Source organism: Electrophorus electricus, chromosome 25 (genome assembly GCF_013358815.1).
Source record: "Electrophorus electricus isolate fEleEle1 chromosome 25, fEleEle1.pri, whole genome shotgun sequence".
In the NCBI taxonomy this organism is placed as follows: Eukaryota; Metazoa; Chordata; class Actinopteri; order Gymnotiformes; family Gymnotidae; genus Electrophorus; species Electrophorus electricus.
In genome coordinates this window covers 10,881,486-10,903,864 of record NC_049559.1, presented here as the reverse complement: position 1 = coordinate 10,903,864, position 22,379 = coordinate 10,881,486, and the positions used below count along the sequence as shown (strand labels likewise).

The following is a 22,379-nucleotide window of genomic DNA, read 5'->3' as shown; positions in this document are numbered from 1 at the left end:
TAATAGACTTACATTATAGAACCCTTCAGAATATCACCAGAAGGGGCACGTAGTACCATTCTCAGGTAGAAATGCATTCGATAGTAACCAATAATAAAATATGCTTATTCTTTTCTCTCCTGTTTTTTGTTATCTCTGAAGGGTTAGAAGGGCCTGACTACACACCACTGTTTTATTTTTTTCTGTGTTTCCATCACTTGGGCCTGCCACATCTATTACCACTGATGTTTTCTGCATCTGGTCGATATTGACCCATGGAGGGGCTTATTCTGCCATGGCACCTCCTCTGTTTCCATCTAACTGAGGGACTCCCTCATCAGCTCATCCTTGGGGGCCTTTGCTTGGATGTATTCATGGATGTTTAGTTTCACCCTGTACAGTAATTTTACCCTTCTTCCCTCCTTTCAGCTGGCAAACAGACTTTGGATGTTGGATGATGCACTCCATGCATTGCGCCCCAGGCCCCAGGGTGGTCAGGACCTACTCTTACATTGTCCTCAGTACCAGCTCTTGGTAGGTCATATTTCCTTTTATTAAACTTGAGAGTCTGAAAACCAGCTAGCTAGCTATCTTAACTGTTTTTTAAATGACTAAATTAGCTAGACAGTGAGCTAGCTTGCTAGCAGTTACACTGTAGAAGCTAGAAATGAAATTCAGTGTATGTGGATTTTAAATTATGCACTAGCTAGCTAGTTTCACAGCACAAATTTGTTGAATATATAAGTTGCGAATTACAAAACATTTCGGATAATGTTTAATCGTGCTATGTAGGCAGTAAGTAGAACTTTTATGCATTTACATGCAACATGCAACATGCTCCCAAAATTTAGCTTTGACACCTAGATAGACATTAGGTGCAATGCCAACCTTGCTCATATTTTACATGCTTTCAATTGTCTAAAATTCCTTTTCAACAAACCTTTAATATTTGTGGTGTGAGCTATAACCTGGACACTATTTTCTTTTTATTGCATATGGTAATTTGTAAATGGTTTGTAAATGAATAACTTCAATCCATTGAAGTCATAACACACACAAAAAAACTGCACAAACTGCTCATATCATCTAACAACTGACTAGATGTGACAATAATGTGATAGAGCAGATATTCTTCCCCTCATAGAGTTAAGATAATTGTTCCAAGTTGGTGTACATGCAGAGTGAGAGAGACTAAGCACACACACGCAAACACACATATACATGTGCAGAAACTGTATGTTAGCTAGAAAATCATAAGGTTTGTTGGCCAAAATGTTGGAAAGTTGATATTGTTTATGCTATCTTTCAGAGTTATGTTAACATAAGCCAACAAGTTAAATATTCCATTAGCAGACGGGGTTATCTGCTACATGAATGTAGGCATAAGGCAATTATCTCAAAATGATCTCACAATAGCATTAATTGGCCTGATTAGCCGATTATCTCAAAATGACAATAATCGGCTGGCTGATCTATCGGTCAACCAGTAGTTCTGGCCCTGATAACTGGTCATCCAGGATGGGTATTGAGGATGGGGAGGGGATCTGCTGTTCTCCAGTACACCTGGGAATCTCAAATTATAACACTTATATGTCCTGGAGGAAGAGCTAAACCCTGGGGCAGAAAGAGTCGAATGGTCACAGCATAGGGTGATAAGAATTTGGTTGTTAATTTATGTTTATGATGTTGAGGGTTAGACATCCTTGCATCGGGGGATGTCCTGTTCCTGCTAAACTTTGATGGTTCTAGAAGGGTGAGAGGAAAAGATAAACTTTAAGAGAATTAGTACAAAATACAGGATTGGGTTATTTTCACTAGCTACTGATGAATCATAAAGAAGAATCATTCTATATGTTTGTACATGCTTTTAGAAATATCAAAGTCAGAATACCTCTTCACGTAGTCGTTAGCGGAATGTACAGTGTGTATTAAGGCACTGAGCATCAAGCTGTTTATCATCTCATTCATCTCAGTCTCCTCATGGTAGTTCTTCACAGGGAAGATGCAGTTAATTGGTATTCCCAGTAAATCACTGCACTCAGTCATCTGGTAACACACACAGTGCCATTACTTTCCAAGTTAAAATATCAAGAGTCCATGTTATCCTAACTAAACTAAAACATATATGTACAAAGTTGCAAACCAACTCACTTTTTCCTTGATCTTCTTGCTTTGGTAGATCATGGTCAGATCTTTCTTTGTCCGTATGCATGCCTTATCCACTTTTGTCATGAAAAGCTTTTGTGGGATTCCTGCAGCACAGCCAGTAGAGATATCCAAAGATCCAACCAATTACATGTGATTTTTATTTTTGTCTCATGAGTATTTGCACTCTGCCATTTGTGTTTCATTGAAAATACTCATCTCTTAATATAGTCAAACATTTTCTGTGGGAGGCTAAATGGCATTTTTGTTTTGATATTTTGTGTGGTTGTGTGTTTAAGCATATCTTAATTACATTTACAACATTTAGCTAATTAGGAACTTAATCTTAACACTTCTCCTTTGGCAACAAAAACACAAATGGCAAAAGTATACAAAAGAAAACTTCAGCAATTATCATGTCCACATCTTCAGTCGAGAGCAAGTGTATTCTCTGGGAAGTGATTTTGGTGGTGATAGCACTTTGCTCTACCAGGTAAGATACATGAGTACCATTATTAATCCTGAATGAGACAGAAATCTAGAACTGTAGTATTTTCATACTATTATAATCACAAACCTTTTGGAGCCCTGGGTCTGGTACAAAGTATGCCTGTACTAAACCTCATGGTTTGACAACAGCTTGGCCAAGCTGTACTTGACATATAAATGTGCCAAAAACCGAGCTGTGTGAGAATGAATAGCTCTATTTTGATGAAGTCATCCCCAACTTTTTTTTGCTGTTTCCTGACTCTTATATGCATCCATAAGGAGTGTACTTTACTCTTTGTACACATTTTGCAGAGGCATTTTTTAGAACTACAGTCATGAACTGAAGATATGGTTCATATATATATATATATATATATATATATATATATATATATATATATATATATATATATATATATATATTGCACTTGTTGAATGAAACAACAATTACTCACCCAATTTACTTGCTTGGTCTCGGATTATCTTCAATTTTCTGATGACTTCACCATCCATAATACCAATTTTGTCTGCTGGTATAACACTCACTAGACAGTGAATCTGGTCATTCAGGCTGGGTTTGCTGACGTAACATTTGCTGTCTTCAGTTGTTGGATAATTACGTTTGAATTAAAATGACAAGTCAAAACAGCAAAATGAGAGGAAGATAAAGCATGTCTCTTGTGCTTGTAAGATTTGGACTGTATACTGTAAACATTGAGAGAGATTACAGGGTTTAAATATCTTATTTTTGTTCAGTAGAAAACAATTGGATTTTACATCTATTTACATTTTATTATAAACCTATTTACATCTAGGTGTATTTGTTTGTTTATTCATTTACTCATATATTTATTTTATGTTTGTGTGTGTGCATGCACAGGCAGAGTTGTTCTTACTTCATAGTCATTTTTGATGTGGTCTTTTACAGCTTTGATGATGTCATCAGTGTACACCCCCTCCTTTGCTCCTTTTCCAAGCCCATGACATCATAGAAGGCAAAAGGTAATTCTCCATTGTGCTCACATCCAATGGTGTATTTTTTTACTGAGAGAGAGACAGAGAGAGAGAGAGACAGAGAGAGAGAGAGAGAGAGAGAGAGAGAGAGAGAGGGGGGGGGGGCAGATTCAAAATTGTAGTGAAGTACATAAAGTTCCCAGAGAAACAGGACTTTTCATGCAGCTCCATTCATATCAGTCAATCACTACATGACCCATCACGACCATGCTGATCTGCCTCGCCTGAATACTACACACATGTCTACCCCTCATAACCTCCCTATATTAACCTAGTCCTTCTGTCATACCTTGTGAAGTATTGTTTGCCTGGAGCCTTCACACTAAGTAATCCTTAGCACTTCTGTTGCCTCCAGTTCCTGTTTTTTTTTTCTTTGCTGTTTTTGTCTTTGGGTTTTTTTGTATCTCTTCTCTCTCATCTCCCATTTGACCTGTTCTCCCTGTTTTTTTTTAGCTTTTTGCATCTTTTTTCCTGTTTCTTCTCCTGTTGTCCTTATGCATTACTGGAACCTTCGTGTACTTCACTACAGTTTTTAATATCTTTAAACATCTTACTACAGTACACTGCAATTACTCACCTCGCTGCAGTGTGTGTGTGTGTGTGTGTGTGTGTGTGTGTGTGTGTGTGTGTGTGTGTGTGTGTGTGTGTGTGTGTAATCAGTTTTCCTGATAATATACATATATATATATATATATATATATATATATATATATATATATAATTAGAAATCTGAAGAACGTTCTAGGTGACTAACTGTAGTGTACTATTAGTAAGAGAAGTACTTCGCTTACACAGGTGATGAAGAACCTGTGTCTGAAACATTGTTTCTCTGGATACTCTGTGTACTTTACAATTTTGAATAATGCCTTTTCTAGAAAAATAATATGTTCTAGAAAGGGTACTAACTTGAAAGGTTAGTTTCTGAACATTATCACTAATGTCTGCTGAAAATAATTAGTCTTTAAAGAGGAAAACTGATTATTATGATTAGCGACTGTGTTGAAGTTCAATCTGGAAAAAGGAGAAATTCTGTGTGCATTAGACAACTTGTGAATTTGATAAATGCACATTAAAAAGTGTAATGGGAGAGTTGTTGCTGGAACTATAATAACTAAACATTTAACAAACTTCATGTTGGTGTATTAAGGTCTTTTAAACGTCATTTAACTCTAGTAAGTCTTTGATCAACCAGTGTACAAGAACTATAAGGCTCTTTAGATTGCATCAAATTCATATCACACACATACTAGCAGATATGCAAACTCTCAGTGCAGCTGTTTTAAGTAATTAAAATCATGATCTGTTCCTTTAAAGTTAACTCATCCAACTGTAATTTTCTCAAAAGCAAATCAAAAAGTATATTCCTAAATAAATCTGTTAATTTGCCATCAATTCATTTCATAATTAATGTAGCACATAAACTCATCTCTGATTCATCCATGCTAGAGCACTTGTTAAGATGTCTTTATGCTGCCTTTACTTTGACAGTGAGTAGGTCTCAATATCTAGAGAGATGTCTACATAGGCAACATGTTGCATCATCAAATACAAGTTTCTTTCGGTTCTTAAATAGGTTACATTTACATTACATGTACAGCATTTAGCAAATGCTCTTGAATAAATTCTTGTGTTAGTACATTGGTCAAGAGAATACCCTTAAGCCTGTCAAACAGAATACAAAAGGCAGACAGAAAGTTGAGACCCTTTCAAGTTTTCCACATTTTAGTTTCAGACTCATCTTAAGATTGATTCAACTTTTATTTTCTCATCAGTCAGAATTCCCTTCTGTAGTTTATACTCACATGAAGAGAAGGACTGGTGCCTGAAGAATTCTCTGAAGACGCAAGACATTTGACAAACTGACGTCCTTCAAAAACATTCTTGATGATGTTGAAGGTACTGGATTTCCCTGCTCCAACTGGTCCATGCAGAAGGAAGCGAAGCTCTGTGACTTCTTGTGTACAGACTTTAAAATCTTCTAGGAACTTAACCATTTCATCAGGTCTGTCAGAGACAGAAATACCACATAATATATAAACTGACGGGAACAAGACGGACCACTTTCTTGTGAAGCAGTTTATCGCTTTACTGATTTCACTCATATTCACTGTTAAACTGTTGCTCATATTTGGGCAACAATAGTTTTTAAGGTTAATTTTAGTTCAACAAAAAAGAAGAAATATTATGTCAACAGGTCTAACCTATGCTGTGAAAACACAACAAACATCTTACAACAGTTTTTTTTTCACAAACAAAAAATAGCTTAAGACATGGTTTAAATAGTCTGCCTTGACTCCTCCCACACTCCCGTCTTTCTGATCACTGGCCACGCCCCTGACTTGTTCCCTTTTTACCTGCCCTATTTAAACCATGTCTTCCCTGTGCCTAAGTCTCCTGAGCCAGCTTAAGTCTGAACTATTCTCTCGGTGTTTTCATCAGTTGTGATTCGCTCCAACTCTGAGTTTATCTAGCCCTTTGGATTTTTTTGTTAAAGATTATGCAATCTATATTGCAGTGCACTGCACTGTTAATCACTGTCTCCCTGGTCCTTCCTGACAATAACATTTTATCTTTAGCTTACCAAACATTACCTTGTAATGCATATGCTCAAAACAAATATTTAATGCACCTTTAGCAAAAATGTTCTGGCTATACTGTCCAGAGAGTCTGTCCCCTAAACAAACCTCTAAAACAAGCCACATTAGCTTTATTAAATAAGATGTATTCTTTGCAAGCTGTATAATTTTTTTAGTTGTATAATATTCTGGATAATAAGAGATTTATGAAACATTGAGCAAACTGCATGAATCCCAGTTGAATCCCTGTCTTTTTAGATATTGTGATTTGTTAGAAATATTCAATATAGTTGTGAGATGATTTGAATGTCAAGGTGGTTACTTTCAGTTTTAATATGAATATAGAATTTAATTCATTAAATACAAATTCATACATATTGTTTTTCTGTTAAGAGACTGAGCAATTTTAAATCAGTACAATGGATCTTCTTCATTTTCACACATTTTTGCCTTGTTTACATTTCAAGGAGGAATTGTAGTCAATTCTGACATGAGTCCAGATGTTTTTTGTTTTGTTTTGTTTTTAAATGCTAAGCCCCATGTATTTTCAGAAAAAAAAAGGCCAAGTGATATGAAAATCTAACTGAGGCTTTCCTTTTCATTCTGACACTTATTCTGCAGGTTGTTAATGAAAAGTAATGTCATGTGCATATTGCATTTTCAGTATTGTATTTTTTCATAATAAGCCTGTGAAATAAGGCTGTGAAAAGTTTTCAGACTGGGAAAATATGTTCTTGCTTCATTCTGAGTCACTTCATTCTGTTGATGATCTAGTCACAACTTCTAATATAAACTTGTTTTAAAACAGATCAGTAGATACGAACAGGCCCATGTGCATCAGCACATATAAAGTCAGAAAACGATGTATACAGTAATTGCAATGGATGACGGATATTTGATTCAAAAATTCATCTTTTAAAAGTGTTTTAGTACTGCTGAAGAGAGAAGAAGGCATTCCCCCCATTCTACTCAAATCTATAAATACTTTTCGTAACATTGCCATGCATAAAAAAAACAGCAGAACTGTGCTGCCTGATACTGTTGTTTCAGCACAACACCCAGAACCATGCCACTGCCAAGACAGTTTCCCAAACCAATAATATCTGATCAGCAGTGGTCCAGGGGTCAATAACTAAATCACTAACGATGTATGGATTATCCATGACTTCAAAGAACATCTCATTTTTATTGAGAAGTTTCAACCATCAAATGTCAACAGTACATCCATCTATTACTTTAAGGGGATATTTACTCCTTAATGCACATGCAGTGATGTGGACTTACTTTTTTGGTATTGTCCTCCATTGGTTGAGTGCTGTAAGAAAATGGTGTAAGATCTTTTAATGAAGGAAAACTGAAATACACTCTCTCTCTCTCTCTCTCTCTCTATAGACAAAAGACACATTTGCTTAGTAACAAACAGTAATAAACTCCAGTAGACCTCACTCTACATCCATTATTACTGAATAATCTGTCATGCCCCCCCATCAATTCCACATTGCATTGTTTGATTTCCTTTCTGTCAGCATGTCTCCATGTGCGCTTTGTTTATTTTATTTTTTCGCATGTTGCCACACTCCCTGTTAGCGATGTTATCCGCTTCACCTATGTTTACTTCCTTTACCTGTTAGTGTGTGTGTATAAATACCCTGCTGCTAGTCTTAACCCAATAACTGTCTGTTACTGTGACCACATTGTGCTTCTTTGGTGACTACGTTTGTGATCACATTATAACCTTTGACTGTCTACATCTACCCCTGTCAATGTCTTTATACTTGTTACTTGTTCATACTTGTGTGTCGTGTTTTTGTCTTCTACTTTCGTTTTTAATTAAGCAACCTTAATATATTATTTAAGTGCTTTTGAATCTCAAACTATTAGAAACAAGTTTTATTTCAAAGAGACTGCAAAAAGTTACTGAAAAAGATTTTTACATACCAAGAGTAACCTTGGCAGTGCATGAGGCACTACCTGATCGGTTCTCCAGGTTTAGGGTATAATTCCCCTAGTCTGCTTCATCAGTGTTCACAATTGTCAGGCTATGTTTTTGATCTTTGATTGTTATGAAGTGCTTGCCTTCCACACAATATAGTCTCTGGTCATTCTTCATCCATGTTGCCTTTACATTTTCTGTATTCACTTGACATGTGAGAGTGATATTTCTATTACTTTCCACTCATTTATTAACCAAAACAGTAATGAATTCTATTGGGAAAAGAAGGAACGGGTTAACAAAAAATATTTCCCATATGAAGAATTAAAACCACTTGGCAACCTCTCTTCATTCTATATATGCATGTTTCAATTCATGATTCGTTTTTTATTCTATATATTTGGGCTTCATTTAATATTCTCATGTTTTCATTCCATATATTCTGCTTTCATTCAATATTCTCAGGTTTTCATTAAATGAATTAAGGGTTCATTTTATATTTTCAGTTTCATTCAATATATCCACATTTCCTGAATAGCCTTCCATAATATATACACTACTATATAGAAGTTTATCATATTTGTTCAACACTTACAGTATTCAGAGGAGGATAGTAACAGAGTATGTATATGTACTCCAAGACTGTGTATAAGTGCCATTTTTGAGTATTCATTCTTTACTTACTGACAATTTTGGACACTTTTAATTTGTACTTTTATTAAATAGATATACCTTTTATTTTTGAACTCATTAACAATCTATTTATGATAATTTAGTCAAATTAAATGTACTTTTTGACCACAAACCCCAATGAATTAGTTGGCTTTTCATTTTTCTTTTCATAATAAATCAATGCAATGCCAAAATCATTTATCTTTTTCAATGCTTGAGTTTTGTGCTTAAATGAGCACTGTTATTTCATAACAGTGTTTACATAACTATTTATGAAGTACAACTTTGTATAACATTTTTTTACTGCTATTCATTTACATTTACATTTACATGCTATTCAACTCCTTCAGCCATTTAGCAACATAATTCTAGATACATCATTTTAATTTTATAAACACTTTCCTACACATTTGAAACTGGTGTGTTGTTATATAAACAAGCAGACCATCTAGTTTCATTTACTTGATTTATTAGCAACATGTAGGAACTGTTGTCTTGTGGCCAACTCTTTTCTCTCTCTCTTTCTCTCTCTCTCTTTCTCATAACTCTCGCAATAACATAACTATACTACATCCCTTCCTTTGTTTAGCGAGACAACCTATCCAACATAAAACAAGAGCTGGGTAATTTCAATCACAAAAATCCCTTTCCCCATAAACTTAAATCTGGGAACTCGCTTCCTGTTTCTGAACCTGTATAACCATTTATTAAATTATCATATCTGTGAAACAAGTTGGTTACTTTATCAGTCTATCACTTCTGGTTGTGATCTGAGTCTGTTCAGATGTTGGAGAGGGTGCCAAATCATCTTCATCACCTAACATTCTGGACTTGTTTCTGGTACTGGTTCCTCTACAACATCAGAATTCGGTACCTGCAATTCTGCTGTTAGTGGAGTGTGTCTAAGGTGTTTAACATTACGAATAACCAGTTTTCCATCTTCTGTGTTCACAAGTTCAAAAGAGGTTGGTCTAAGCACTACATAATGTCTATCCTTGTAGATAGGTTCCAATTTTCCACTGAACATGTTTGCAACATAATCAATATCTCCAGTTTTAAAATCATGTTCTTTTGCACAATTTATTTCATGTGCACACTGTTTAATTTTTTCTTTGTACTCTCTGTGATGACTCAATGTCTTTTAATATTCTGTTCTCCTCCCTCATGCCTGGTGGTTTGTTCTCCTCCTGCACGTCTGGTAGTTTTGTATGAATATCCCTTCCAAAGATAACGTAAGTCGGGGTCTCTCCTGATGCTCGATGTGGTGTAGTGAGGTAGTTCCTCTCTCCAGTGTTTTCCTTCACATTAAGCTGCTCTGAAGGCCTTCTTGAGATATGTGTGAAATCTCTCTATCTTACCATTACTCTTGGGATAGTAAGGTGAAGCACGGATGTGCTTTATCCCATGCAGTTCCAGGAATGACTCAAAAGAATGTCCAACAAATTGTTTACTGTTGTCTGTAACAACTTCATTTGGATATACAAATCTCTCAAAAATACACTTCAGTTCTTTGATAACTGTTTTTTTATGATACATCAGATAAAACAGCTGTGTCTGGATAAAATGTATAGTAGTCAATTACAGTCAGTACAGATTGGTTTTGAACTGGGCCTACTAGGTCTATGCCTAACTTAGTCCAAGGTCTAGGTGGTAGTTCAAGTGGTTGGAGAGGTTGGTCCTCATAAAGTTGTTGATTCAAGACACATGCTGCACAGTTACAAATTAGCCTTTCAATATCCATATATATGTTTGGCCAGTAGTATTTACTCCTAAGGTGTAAAGTAGTATTTACTCCTAAGGTGTAAAGTAGTATTTACTCCTAAGGCCTTTGGTGTAAATCACACCTTGATGTGTCTCATGAGCTACCATCAGTGCTTGTTTCCTTGTTGTATCAGGTAACACAATTGTGTGTCCTAGCAATATAAATCCACTGTGAACTGATAGTTCATCTTTGCAGATGCCTGACTTGAGAATTGACATCAGCCTTTGCAGAATATCATCCTTAGAGGTCTCCTCTGCCAGTCCTTGTAATGTGAGGACAGAGACATCGTGTAAAGCAGCATAAAGCATTCTTTCAATATATGGTTCAATGTAATCAATGTCATCCGTGACTGACATCTCTGACATCTCTGAAAGACTTTTCTAAGTCTCTCTTCCAACTCAGCTTCACTTACTGCATACACAACTACATCATCTATATACCAGACTGGCATTCCACACAATATTAAGTCCAATGCCTTCTGATATGCCTCTGGTGCACTGGGCAAGCTAAAGGGAACCTTTCAGAAATCATAGCAACCTCTGGATGTTATGAAATTTGCCAAAATCCCTTCTGTGCATCCAGTTTAGCAAACACCTTTGCTCCTTGCATTGCTTGTAAAATGGTGTCTATAGTTGGTACCTGGTATCTTTCCCTAATCACAGATTTATTTGGTTCTCTCAGGTCTGCACATAGTATTATCCCTTTTGTATCCTTCTTTGAGATAAGAAAAATGTTAGAAACCCACTCTGATCCTTCATTTACTTCCTCAATTATTCTGTATTCCAACAGTTTATCCAGTTCCTGATTTACAGCTTCCATCATTGGGAATGGCAAATGTTTCAAACTTTGAGCTACAGGTTTAATTTTCTTATCTACTGTTATTTTGTGACAGTACCCTCTTACCTTCCCAAGGCCTCAAACAGTGATTCAAAGTCTTGTAATATCTTCGCAAACCGATCACTAGCCTGGTTTACAGCCTGTACAATGTCTCCGGAATTCAGTAACTTTAGGTCAAAAAATGCCTTTCTGCCTATTAATGCTTCCACATTTCCTTTGAACACATAGATTTAATCTTTTGACTCATTGTTTTGCCACAATAAATGTACCTCAAAGTAACCTATGCACTGAGGGGGTTTGTCTTGGGCATATGCATAGAGCAAACAAATAGGTGTGTCCTATACAATCTGCATGAACTTGCTCAGGTGGCAATAAATGCTAGGAATGGAATCAGTTTCTCAGAAACTAAAAAAGAAAGTCCTGAACACAGATTGTCTTTAGGTAGACAAGCTTTGACTAATTATTACTCTATTAAAATGATCTTTATTAATAATACTAATAATTAGCAGTAGTAGTATTAGTGGTAGTAGTAGGAGGAGTAGTAGGATTTATTGAATTATTAGTGCAGTTTGCCCTTAAAATCCATGAAAAATGAAAGTGAAATTTCATAGGAATCAGACTAAAGAAATGGCTCTGTTGTTATTTAAGAGATCACAGATATAGAGGAGACCCCAATTCTACTGAGATCACAGAGAGCATTGCAGTGTGAACATACTAATTGCTCAGTCATACCAAGAAAGGGTTAAGTGTACTATGGAAGTACATAATTTCAAATATGGGCAGCGTGTCTAAGTAGCATTAGCTGAGTATCAGGGTGATGTACTGTGTCATGTGCCATTCTGGCAGAATTCCTTAACCACAGAAAAAAAGCTAAATTTAAATCTTCTAGGCTTATCAGGTAGCTAAACTTAACAAGCTTACAGTGCTTGTACAGGCAGTGTTTAAAATGCTAAGCATTGCTAGTATAAGCCATTTTTAAAAGTCAAACCTTGCCTACTAAATTTTCCTGTCCTGCACCATATCTCTATCTTACCTCAATAAGAAGTATGATATAAAGGGATTAGGTGAGTAGTTCTGCTCTTGTTCTCTGCAACTCTGTCTCTCTGTATTTAAACGTGCATTCTGTTTTCGGGTTCAGTTATATTAACACAAATAAATAGGTGTGTCTTAGACAGTCAGGGAGAACTTGCTGATGTGTTTTTGAGAAGCTGACAAAGAAAGTCCTGGATGCTGATTGTATCTAGGTGGACAAGCCTTGGTTAATATTACACTATTAAATTGATATTTATTAATAATAATAATGGCAATAATAATAATAATAATAATAATAATAATAATAATAATAATAATAATAATAATAATAATAAGGAGTAGTACGAGTAGGATTTGGGGAATTGAGCAGTGCAGTTTGCCCTTAAAGTCTATGAGGTGGAATGAAAGTGAAATTTTTATAGGAATCAGACTGAATAAATAGCTCTGTTTTTAACTAAGAGATCATAGATATAGAGAAGACCCCCAAATCTACTGAGCTCACAGAGTGTGATATTGCTTTACACTTATTTTTTTTCAGTCTATTTGCATGGTATTTTTTTATTGTATGGAAAAGCAGTACAGAGGAAAGTGTATCCTCTCTATGTTTTCAGACTATTGCTGAACACTGAAGATGGAGGCCAAATATAAGGAAAAATCATACATTGTACATTTTATAAGTATGTTTTTATATATAGATAGATAGATAAATAGATAGATAGTGTAATGTATTAATAAGTCATAAATATTTATTGTAAAACTTTTTTTGCCAGTTTATTACACACAGAAAGTTAATGCTTAGACAAAAACATCAAAACCTTAAGCATTGTAGCCATGCCTTAAACAAAGGCACCAGAAGTACAAATATTTCTTCAGTACTGACCGTTTTCCTACACACTTATGTAGTATCCTATATACTGTTTTGTTCAAGAACCATTAGGAACAGTCATTAGGAAAACAATTTAATTCAAAAAGCAAACCATACCTGAAATGGACAACACCTGCACACACCTGAATACACTTACACAGTAACCGAACACCAGTCTATGTTCTTAGCACTACAAATAAACCTCAGGTCAGCTCATCTTTTTTATGAGAATTTTGCAAACACGGAGGCAGTGAGTGAACGTGAGAAATAGAAGAAGAGGGGCAGGAGGAAGAGGATGACATGAACAATGAAGTGGACCAGGCAACAAACAGACATATTCCCAGTGCCTTTTTGTTGGAATATCACAAAACTCAAGTCCTGTCAATGCCAAAGGGCAGTGGTAGCTCAGTGGTTAAGGTACTTCATTTGTAATTGGGAGGTTGCTGGTTCAAGTCCTGCCACTGTTGGTCCCCTCAGCAACACCCTTGATGCTCAACTTGTACTGAGTCATTTTGGATAAAAGTGTCACCTGAACCTAAAAAAAATGGATTGAGGAAGGCTGGGCAGAGTGTCCAGCCCAACCTGTGGCATCCATAAGATGGTTATTTTGATTGCAGAACATCTGGAATAATGTTTAATTTATCTCATTTATCTCATGAGTAGTCCCTCCCAGCTTCCAGCTTCCGTGGTTCCCCTGTCTTGTGTGTTTTGGTTCCATGCCTTAGTTTCATTTTCTCCTCCCCTCATTTGCTTGCTTAGAAATGTCCCTCATTTCTACCTTTTGGTTCTTGTATTTAAACCCTGTCTTGATCCCCGTGTTTTTGCTTTTCATTGTTAGGCTTCATTGCATTTATGTGTTTGGTTGTTTTGATGTTTTTGCAAAGGCCGTAAGTTTGTATTCCGTGCCTTTGTGTTATCTTAGCCTCCGTGTTCCCTAGTCTTTGTTATAGCCTGCTTCCCGTTTGCCTTCGTGTACTTTTGTTTTGTGCTTCCTAGCTTTTGTGTATCCTAGTCCTTGTCTTGTTATTCATGTATCCCCGTACTCTAGATGTTGGCTCTATGACCCTGGACTGCGACTCTGATTCTGGATTTGCCCCTATTAAATCTCGCTCTTCTCCGCACATGTGTCCGCCTCCTTACCACTCAATGTTAGTCTTTCATATTTATTTCCTTTTCAAACTAAAGGATTTACTGTAGAAGCTGTCCAGGGAGGCTCACTGCAAAGATGAATGAAAACAAAATAAAAATAAGACACTTCTTGCATATTTTCATACCTCATGGTCCTCGATTCTGGTTCACATAACATAATTTTTGGAATAAAAATAAAGTCCATGAAGGCATTGTAACCTACTGTAACGGCCCGAGTACCGCAGACCAAGGAGCAGGACGCACAGACTCCCTCGGCGGTAATAGACGGTTATAGCTAACGAACATGAACGATGTGAACACAAGCACAAATAAAAGCAACAACAATGACCGACAAGGCCGCACACACCGACAGCAGTTTAGACGCACACAAACATTAAACACTGACAGGTGGGCACTGACAACAAGACAATGAATACTAACAAGACAGACAGTGGACTCCCACTGCACGGCTGAACCACGAGCCGTCTGTGACACCTACGGATCTCTAGGAGCACATAATCAAAAACTATGATCCTTTAATTTATTTCGTACCTTAACTTGAAAAGTACAAATAATGTATTTTCATTTAAAAGGTTCATTTTTAGAAATGGTTACCTTTTCCGACAGCAATAAATGTGAGAGAAAAGGAACAAGAGACGCAAAATAAGTTTGCAAGCATAATTTACAAGCCAAATAATGTAATTCAAAGGATATATTCAGCTGACTAGACCTTTCTTGAGCTTGTTACAGAGTTTGAAATCATAGGGAATACAAAATTAAACCTAGTGATTAATTTGTATGAATACACCTACAGAGAGAGTACAACACTTCTCATTTTCTCATTCTCTGTCACCAGGTGGCACAGAGAACCTCTGACAGAAAACTAGATGGCTCCAGCAGATGAATAATTTTGTGAATAAAAATCACATAAAGATGGCCTTAGTGTCCTTGAGATAGCTATGGATAGTTCTTCCATCTTGTGTAAGTTATGTGGTGGAAATTTGAATAAACAGCAAGTCAGATGTGATTAAAAGAGTAATTTAATAAAGAAAATAGAACAGTTGTGTGAGAGCTAATGCTCTGAAGCAAAAGCTCTAAAGGGGTAGACTGGCTCTGCTCCTTATACCTAAACTTCACCCCCAGAGAGGGATGCTCTGTAATCTGTTTACGCATTCCCTGCTCCTTATGGCGATGAACATTCCTGCAGTACCAGAGCACTCACCAGGACAGACACAGTTTGCAAGATAAGATAAGCCTAATCCCTCTTTACGACACATGCAGGTCACGAAGCAACATTCCAACAGTCGCTTTGGTCACACAATATACAGAGACAGAGTGTGCAGACTAAACTATTCATATAGGATTATATAATGAAAAGATTAACATGATTATATATGAATCATTACATATGAATCACATGATAATACATGATCGAATAATATTTTCCATCACAGTTAAAATCCATTACCACTTTTGAACAAGCAAGTTTTAGACATGCATTATTAACAGGCATGTGAAGCTGTGTGTTAAAGCATACTTTCCACAAGGACCAATTTTAACCCAATATGATTGACGTGCATGCTGGCGCATCTGCTTTCATGTTTCTCAGAGTTTTTTATTAATATCTTTGCAATAATACAACACAGAAATATGGTTCAAACATTTCCTGAATCTGAAGAATCTGTCCATTCAGTTATGTCAATAGTAAGAGTTAAGGGCCTGTGAGAGGTTAGATATAGAGATTAGACATAGGTTAAAGATACACATCATCTGCCTCTCACTGTGTGATTTGTGTCTTCACCGCGCAGGTCTTATCCTTATCACTAAGCGTTTACACTTCATGTTTGAAATATTTCCTAACTCATTCAATCAACATCTAGCTAGCTAGTTAGCTAAAAATGTTATGCAAAAAGGTTACAGCTGCTGAAGATGCAGCAATTTTGGAAATTTCTGAGGAGTTTGATTCCTCTGATGAAGAAGATTATGAAAATAAAAGCGTTTGATGGCTAAATTGATGTCATTTAACGATATCGCTATAACAGATTTAAATTTAGGCACGATGTCAGCTATTAGCTAGCTAGCTTCTGTGCTTCTGTGCAAAATTCATAATGTTGATCTGTAATACAATCATGACTTTTGTTTGACAAAATTGACTGTCCATTAGTAAATGTTTACATTGTTAAACTTTGTTAATGAAAGTAAGGCAATATAGTATAGTTTAGTTGAATGGATATGTTTTGGCAATACCGAATACAGTCCTGTGCAGCAGAGACTTCTGTTTTTGCCATATTTTGGTTATAGTTGTTGTAATGCTCATTTCTCCCTTGCACACATGAAGCTTGATATTTTGATATTCTTTGAGGCTTGAAATCTAATATAAAGTCATTATTCAGTCACATTTCCCTCTGACCCTCTAAGATTTGATGAAAGCACTGTGAAAAAACACACTTTTACGCATGTACATTTACATTTACGACATTTAGCAGATGCTCTTAGCCAAAGCTACTTTCAACAGTGCTTTGTCATTTATTCATAGAATGCATCCTAGCCAGTAGAGTAGGTTTTTACTCAATAAACAATTGTACATAATGAACACACATTTTAGACATTTACTAAAGTTCCATACTAACTAATTCATATATTTCACTATTTTTGTGAACCAAACACTTTAGGAAACATGCTAAACAAAAAAATGTAGTAAACACAAAAACGTTTGGTTCATATGAGTAAAGGTTTTTTTCACATGAGATTAGAAAGAAAGCAAAGATTGTTCTGGACATTTTGATATGAAATCATATTAATGGTATTAATGCAAAAACAGAGGGTTAGCGAATAATGTGAAGTTTATTGATTAATCAGTATTAAATTTTAAATGTCACACTAATTTTACCTGAGCACTGAAACTTCCATGTTTCAAAATTAAAGAAAGTAATATAACATACAACAATATATAAGGAAACAGTTACATTTTCCCAAAGCACATTATTTAGAAATGAATAACTTGGTTATTAGGACACATGAGGCAAGCATTTTAGTTGCATTCAACTTGTCAAAGACATCCATGACTTCAATAAGTTTCCTCAACCTAGTATACCTAAATTCATGAGGTAATCAACTCTTTAATAACATTTACAACCTTACTATGCAAGTCCACAATGATATTAGAAAGACATCGTAAGTAAATGACATGGCATGATATGGTGGAAGAAGGCATCAGTGCTATCTGAATTTGGGATTAATCGGCTGCCCGATATACCGGTCGAAGACTAGTTCTGGCCCTGATAAATGGTAATCCAGGATGAGTGTTGAGGGTTGTTTAGAGGTGAAAGTGTAGTCAAGAGGATGGAGAGGGGGTACTGCCATTCTCCAATACACATGGGAATTGAAAACAGTGTAAAATGTATGAATTATGACAATTAGATCTCTTGGCATAAGAGCAAAAACATAGGGCTGAAAGAGTCAATTTTGTCACAACAGAGTGTGATAAGAACTTGCTTTTTTAAATGTAGGTTTGTGATGCAGAGGTTTAGAAATCCTTGCACCAGGAGATGTCCTGTTCCTGCTAAACTTTAATGGTTCTAGAAGGGCGAGAGGAAAAGATAAACTTTAAGAGAATTAGTACAAAATACAGGATTGGGTTATTTTCACTAGCTACTGATGAATCATAAAGAAGAATCATTCTATATGTTTGTACATGCTTTTAGAAATATCAAAGTCAGAATACCTCTTCACGTAGTCGTTAGCGGAATGTACAGTGTGTATTAAGGCACTGAGCATCAAGCTGTTTATCATCTCATTCATCTCAGTCTCCTCATGGTAGTTCTTCACAGGGAAGATGCAGTTAATTGGTATTCCCAGTAAATCACTGCACTCAGTCATCTGGTAACACACACAGTGTCATTACTTTCCAAGTTAAAATATCAAGAGTCCATGTTATCCTAACTAAACTAAAACATATATGTACAAAGTTGCAAACCAACTCACTTTTTCCTTGATCTTCTTGCTTTGGTAGATCATGGTCAGATCTTTCTTTGTCCGTATGCATGCCTTATCCACTTTTGTCATGAAAAGCTTTTGTGGGATTCCTGCAGCACAGCCAGTAGACATATTCAAAGATCCAACCAATCATGTAATTTTTTATGTACATTGCCATTTGTGTTTTATAGAAAATACTAATTTCTCAATATAGTCAAACGCTTTTTGTAGAAAGTGAATGGCCTTTTTTATATTCTGTGTGGTTATCAGCATATCTTAATTACATTTACAGCATTTGGCTAATTTTACATTTTTCTTAATCTAATTTTTTTAGATAATTTTAGCTAATTTATCTTAATGACTATTAATACACAAACAAATATACAAAAGAAGACATCAGCATTTATCACACACTCATATCAAAAAAGCTTATGCATTCTTCAGTCAAAAGCAAGTGTATTCCCTGGGAATTTACTTCGGTGGTGCTAGCATGTCACTCTATGTGGTCTACCAGATGAGCTACATAAGCACTATTATTAATCCTGAATGAGGCTGAAATCTAGACCTGTAGTATTTTCATACTTTACAATCTTTAAAATCATGAAAATATGCTTCAATGTGGGGCATTCCTGCACGCCATGAGTACAGTTCATCTGATTGTAGTTTATAGATATGAAGCTAACCAGCCATTGTTTTCTTAGAATATTATTGATATCGGACGACACTTTACATTTATATCAATAATTCACATTAGGACAGAGCAGGTATTTCACACCTCAAAGAAATCCTTAAAGGAAATTATATATTGCGAGCAACATTTCATAAATGTAAGTTCAGTAACTTACTGAATCATCTTTGGGGATTGCACTAAACCTCTGACAGTTGACAGGTTGTAGGGAAATGTACAAAGTATTAAAAAAATATTTTAAAATGTAACAGAAGGAACACTGATTAATATATTGGACCAAAAGTACATTTTTTGTCTTCGCAAATATACTCGAGTAAGAGTATATAGTACCCTCTTTTAAAACGACTCAAAACACAATTTGTTCAAAAGTACACATTTGTACACATTTTGCAGGACTTGCTCAGAACTTCAGTCATGAACTGAAGATGTGGTTCATACTGACCTACTTACATATTTCACTTTTTTTTTTTTTAGATATTTATTGCACTTGCTGAAAGAAACAACAAATACTCACCCAGTTTACTTGCTTGGTCTTGGATTGTCTTCAATTTTTTGATGACTTCACCATCCATAATACCAATTTTGTCTGCTGGTATAACACTCACCAGACAGTGAATTTGATCATTCAGGTTGGGTTTGCTAATGTAATATTTGCTATCTTCAGTTAATGGACAATTAGGTTTGAACTAAAATGACAAGTCAAAACAGCAAAATGGGAGGAAAATAAAGCATGTCTCTTGTGGTTGTAAGATTTGGACTGTATACTGTAAACTTTACATTGAGAGAGTTGTAACATTCGACACATTCGACTACAGGGTTTTAATATCTTCTTTTTGTTCATTGAAAACAATACTGCAAACAGCTGGATTTAAATCCATTTACATTGGATTCTAATCCTATTTACATCTAGGTCTATTTGTTTATTCATTTACTCATATATTTATTCTATGTTTGTGTGTGTGCGTGCACAGGCAGAGTTGTTCTTACTTCATAGTCATTTTTGATGTGGTCTTTTACAGCTTTGATGATGTCATCAGTGTACACCCCCTCCTTTGCTCCTTTTCCAAGCCCATGACATCATAGAAGGCAAAAGGTAATTCTCCATTGTGCTCACATCCAATGGTGTATTTTTTTACTGAGAGAGAGACAGAGAGAGAGAGAGAGAGAGAGAGAGAGAGAGAGAGACAGAGAGAGAGAGAGAGGGGGGGGGGCAGATTCAAAATTGTAGTGAAGTACATAAAGTTCCCAGAGAAACAGGACTTTTCATGCAGCTCCATTCATATCAGTCAATCACTACATGACCCATCACGACCATGCTGATCTGCCTCGCCTGAATACTACACACATGTCTACCCCTCATAACCTCCCTATATTAACCTAGTCCTTCTGTCATACCTTGTGAAGTATTGTTTGCCTGGAGCCTTCACACTAAGTAATCCTTAGCACTTTTTCCCCCTCATTTTTTTTTTTTTTTTTTTTTGCTGTTTTGGTATTTTGTTTCGCTTTTGACCTTACCCTGTTCTCCCTGTTTTTTGGCGCTTTTTTTTATCATTTTTTGACCGGTTCCTTCACCTGTAGTCCTTATGCACTGTATGTAGATCCCCTCCTAACAATTTGTCTGGAAATTTTGGCTACTTCACTACAATTTAGAATATCTCTACATGTCTTACTACAGTTTACTTCAGTTACTCATCTAGAATCATCTTTGGATTTTATATATTTTATATTGAGCACTTTGCTACAGTTTTAAATTCCTCTTTCTCTCTCACATGTATATATATATATATATATATATATATATATATATATATATATATATATATATATATATATATATACATTTCTGAACATTATTGCTAATGCAGAAAATAATTAATCTTTAAGGGGGGAAACTGACTTGATTATGATTAGCCATTGTGTTGAAACCATAAGCTCACTCAGTGCCAAAAGCACAAATTCTGTGTGCATTAGAAAAACTTTTGAATTTGATTAATGTAATTTAAAAATTGTAGGAGAATCATCTAGAAATGTTGCTGGAACAATAATAAGTAGAAATGTAACAAGCTTCATGTTACTGTAATAAGGCCTTTTAAAAGCCAGTTAAGTCTAATAAGTCTTTGATCAACCAGTGTACAAGATCCATAAGGCTCTTTAGATTGTGTCAAATTTATCACCACATACTACCAGACATGCAAACTCTCAGTGCAGCTGTTTTAATAATTCAAATTATGTTCTGTTCCTTTAAAATTCATTCATTCAACGGTAATTTCCTCAAAAGCAAATCAAAACGCATATTCCTAAATTCTGTTCATTTGAAATCCTTTCATTTGTAACTAATGTAGCACATCTCTGATTCATCCATCTAACTCATCTGTGATTCATCCATCCTAAAGCACTTGATAAGATGTCTTTATACTGCCTTTACCTTGACACTGTGTAGATCTCAATATCTAATGAGCTGTCTATATGGACAGTATTTTATGTCCTCAAATATGAGTTCCTCTCATTTCTTCAATAGCTTACATTTACATTACAGTTACAGCATTTAGCAATCATTCTTGTCCAGAGTGATTTTACAAAAGTTTTTTAATTTCTCTATGGAGTAAATTCTTATGATAGTACATTAGGTCAGGGTATACCATTAAGCCAGAACCCTGTCAAACAGAATACAAAAGGCAGACAGAAAGTTCAGACCATTTCAGGTTTTCCACATTTTAGTTTCAGACTCATCTTAAGATTGATTCAACTTTTATTTTCTCTTCAGTCAGAATTCCCTTCTGTAGTTTATACTCACATGAAGAGAAGGACTGGTGCCTGAAGAATTCTCTGAAGAAGCAAGACATTTGACAAACTAACGTCCTTCAAAAACATTCTTGATGATGTTGAAGGTACTGGATTTCCCTGTTCCAACTGGTCCATGCAGAAGGAAGCGAAGCTCTGTGACTTCCTGTGTACAGACTTTAAAATCTTCTAGGAACTTAACCATTTCATCAGGTCTGTCAGAGACAGAAATACCACATAATATATAAACTGACGGGAACAAGACGGACCACTTTCTTGTGAAGTAGTTTATCGCTTTACTGATTTCACTCATATTCACTGTTAAACTGTTGCTCATATTTGGGGAACAACAGTTTTTAAGCTTAATTTTAGTTATACAAAAAAGGAAGAATAATATGGTGTGCCTGAATAATGCTGATCCCAATTCACAACTTCTTATAATAGCAAAGGCCTTCATATGTATACAAGACTATATATAGACCACATAGACCACATAGTCTATA

At 35.6% G+C, this 22,379-nt stretch overlaps 1 protein-coding gene and 1 pseudogene across 1 annotated transcript; both read right to left on the bottom strand.

Moving 5' to 3' along the window:
• Positions 1-1,708: 1,708 nt before the first annotated feature.
• Positions 1,709-5,621, bottom strand: LOC118240772 (annotated as a pseudogene).
• Positions 5,622-17,994: 12,373 nt separating this feature from the next.
• On the bottom strand, positions 17,995-22,081 carry LOC113582422 (interferon-induced protein 44-like). Its single transcript, XM_035522731.1, is given in 7 exon segments — positions 17,995-18,010; positions 18,157-18,311; positions 18,417-18,517; positions 19,610-19,781; positions 20,083-20,138; positions 20,141-20,230; positions 21,952-22,081. Coding segments are annotated over 7 exon segments (720 nt in total).
• Positions 22,082-22,379: the final 298 nt, after the last annotated feature.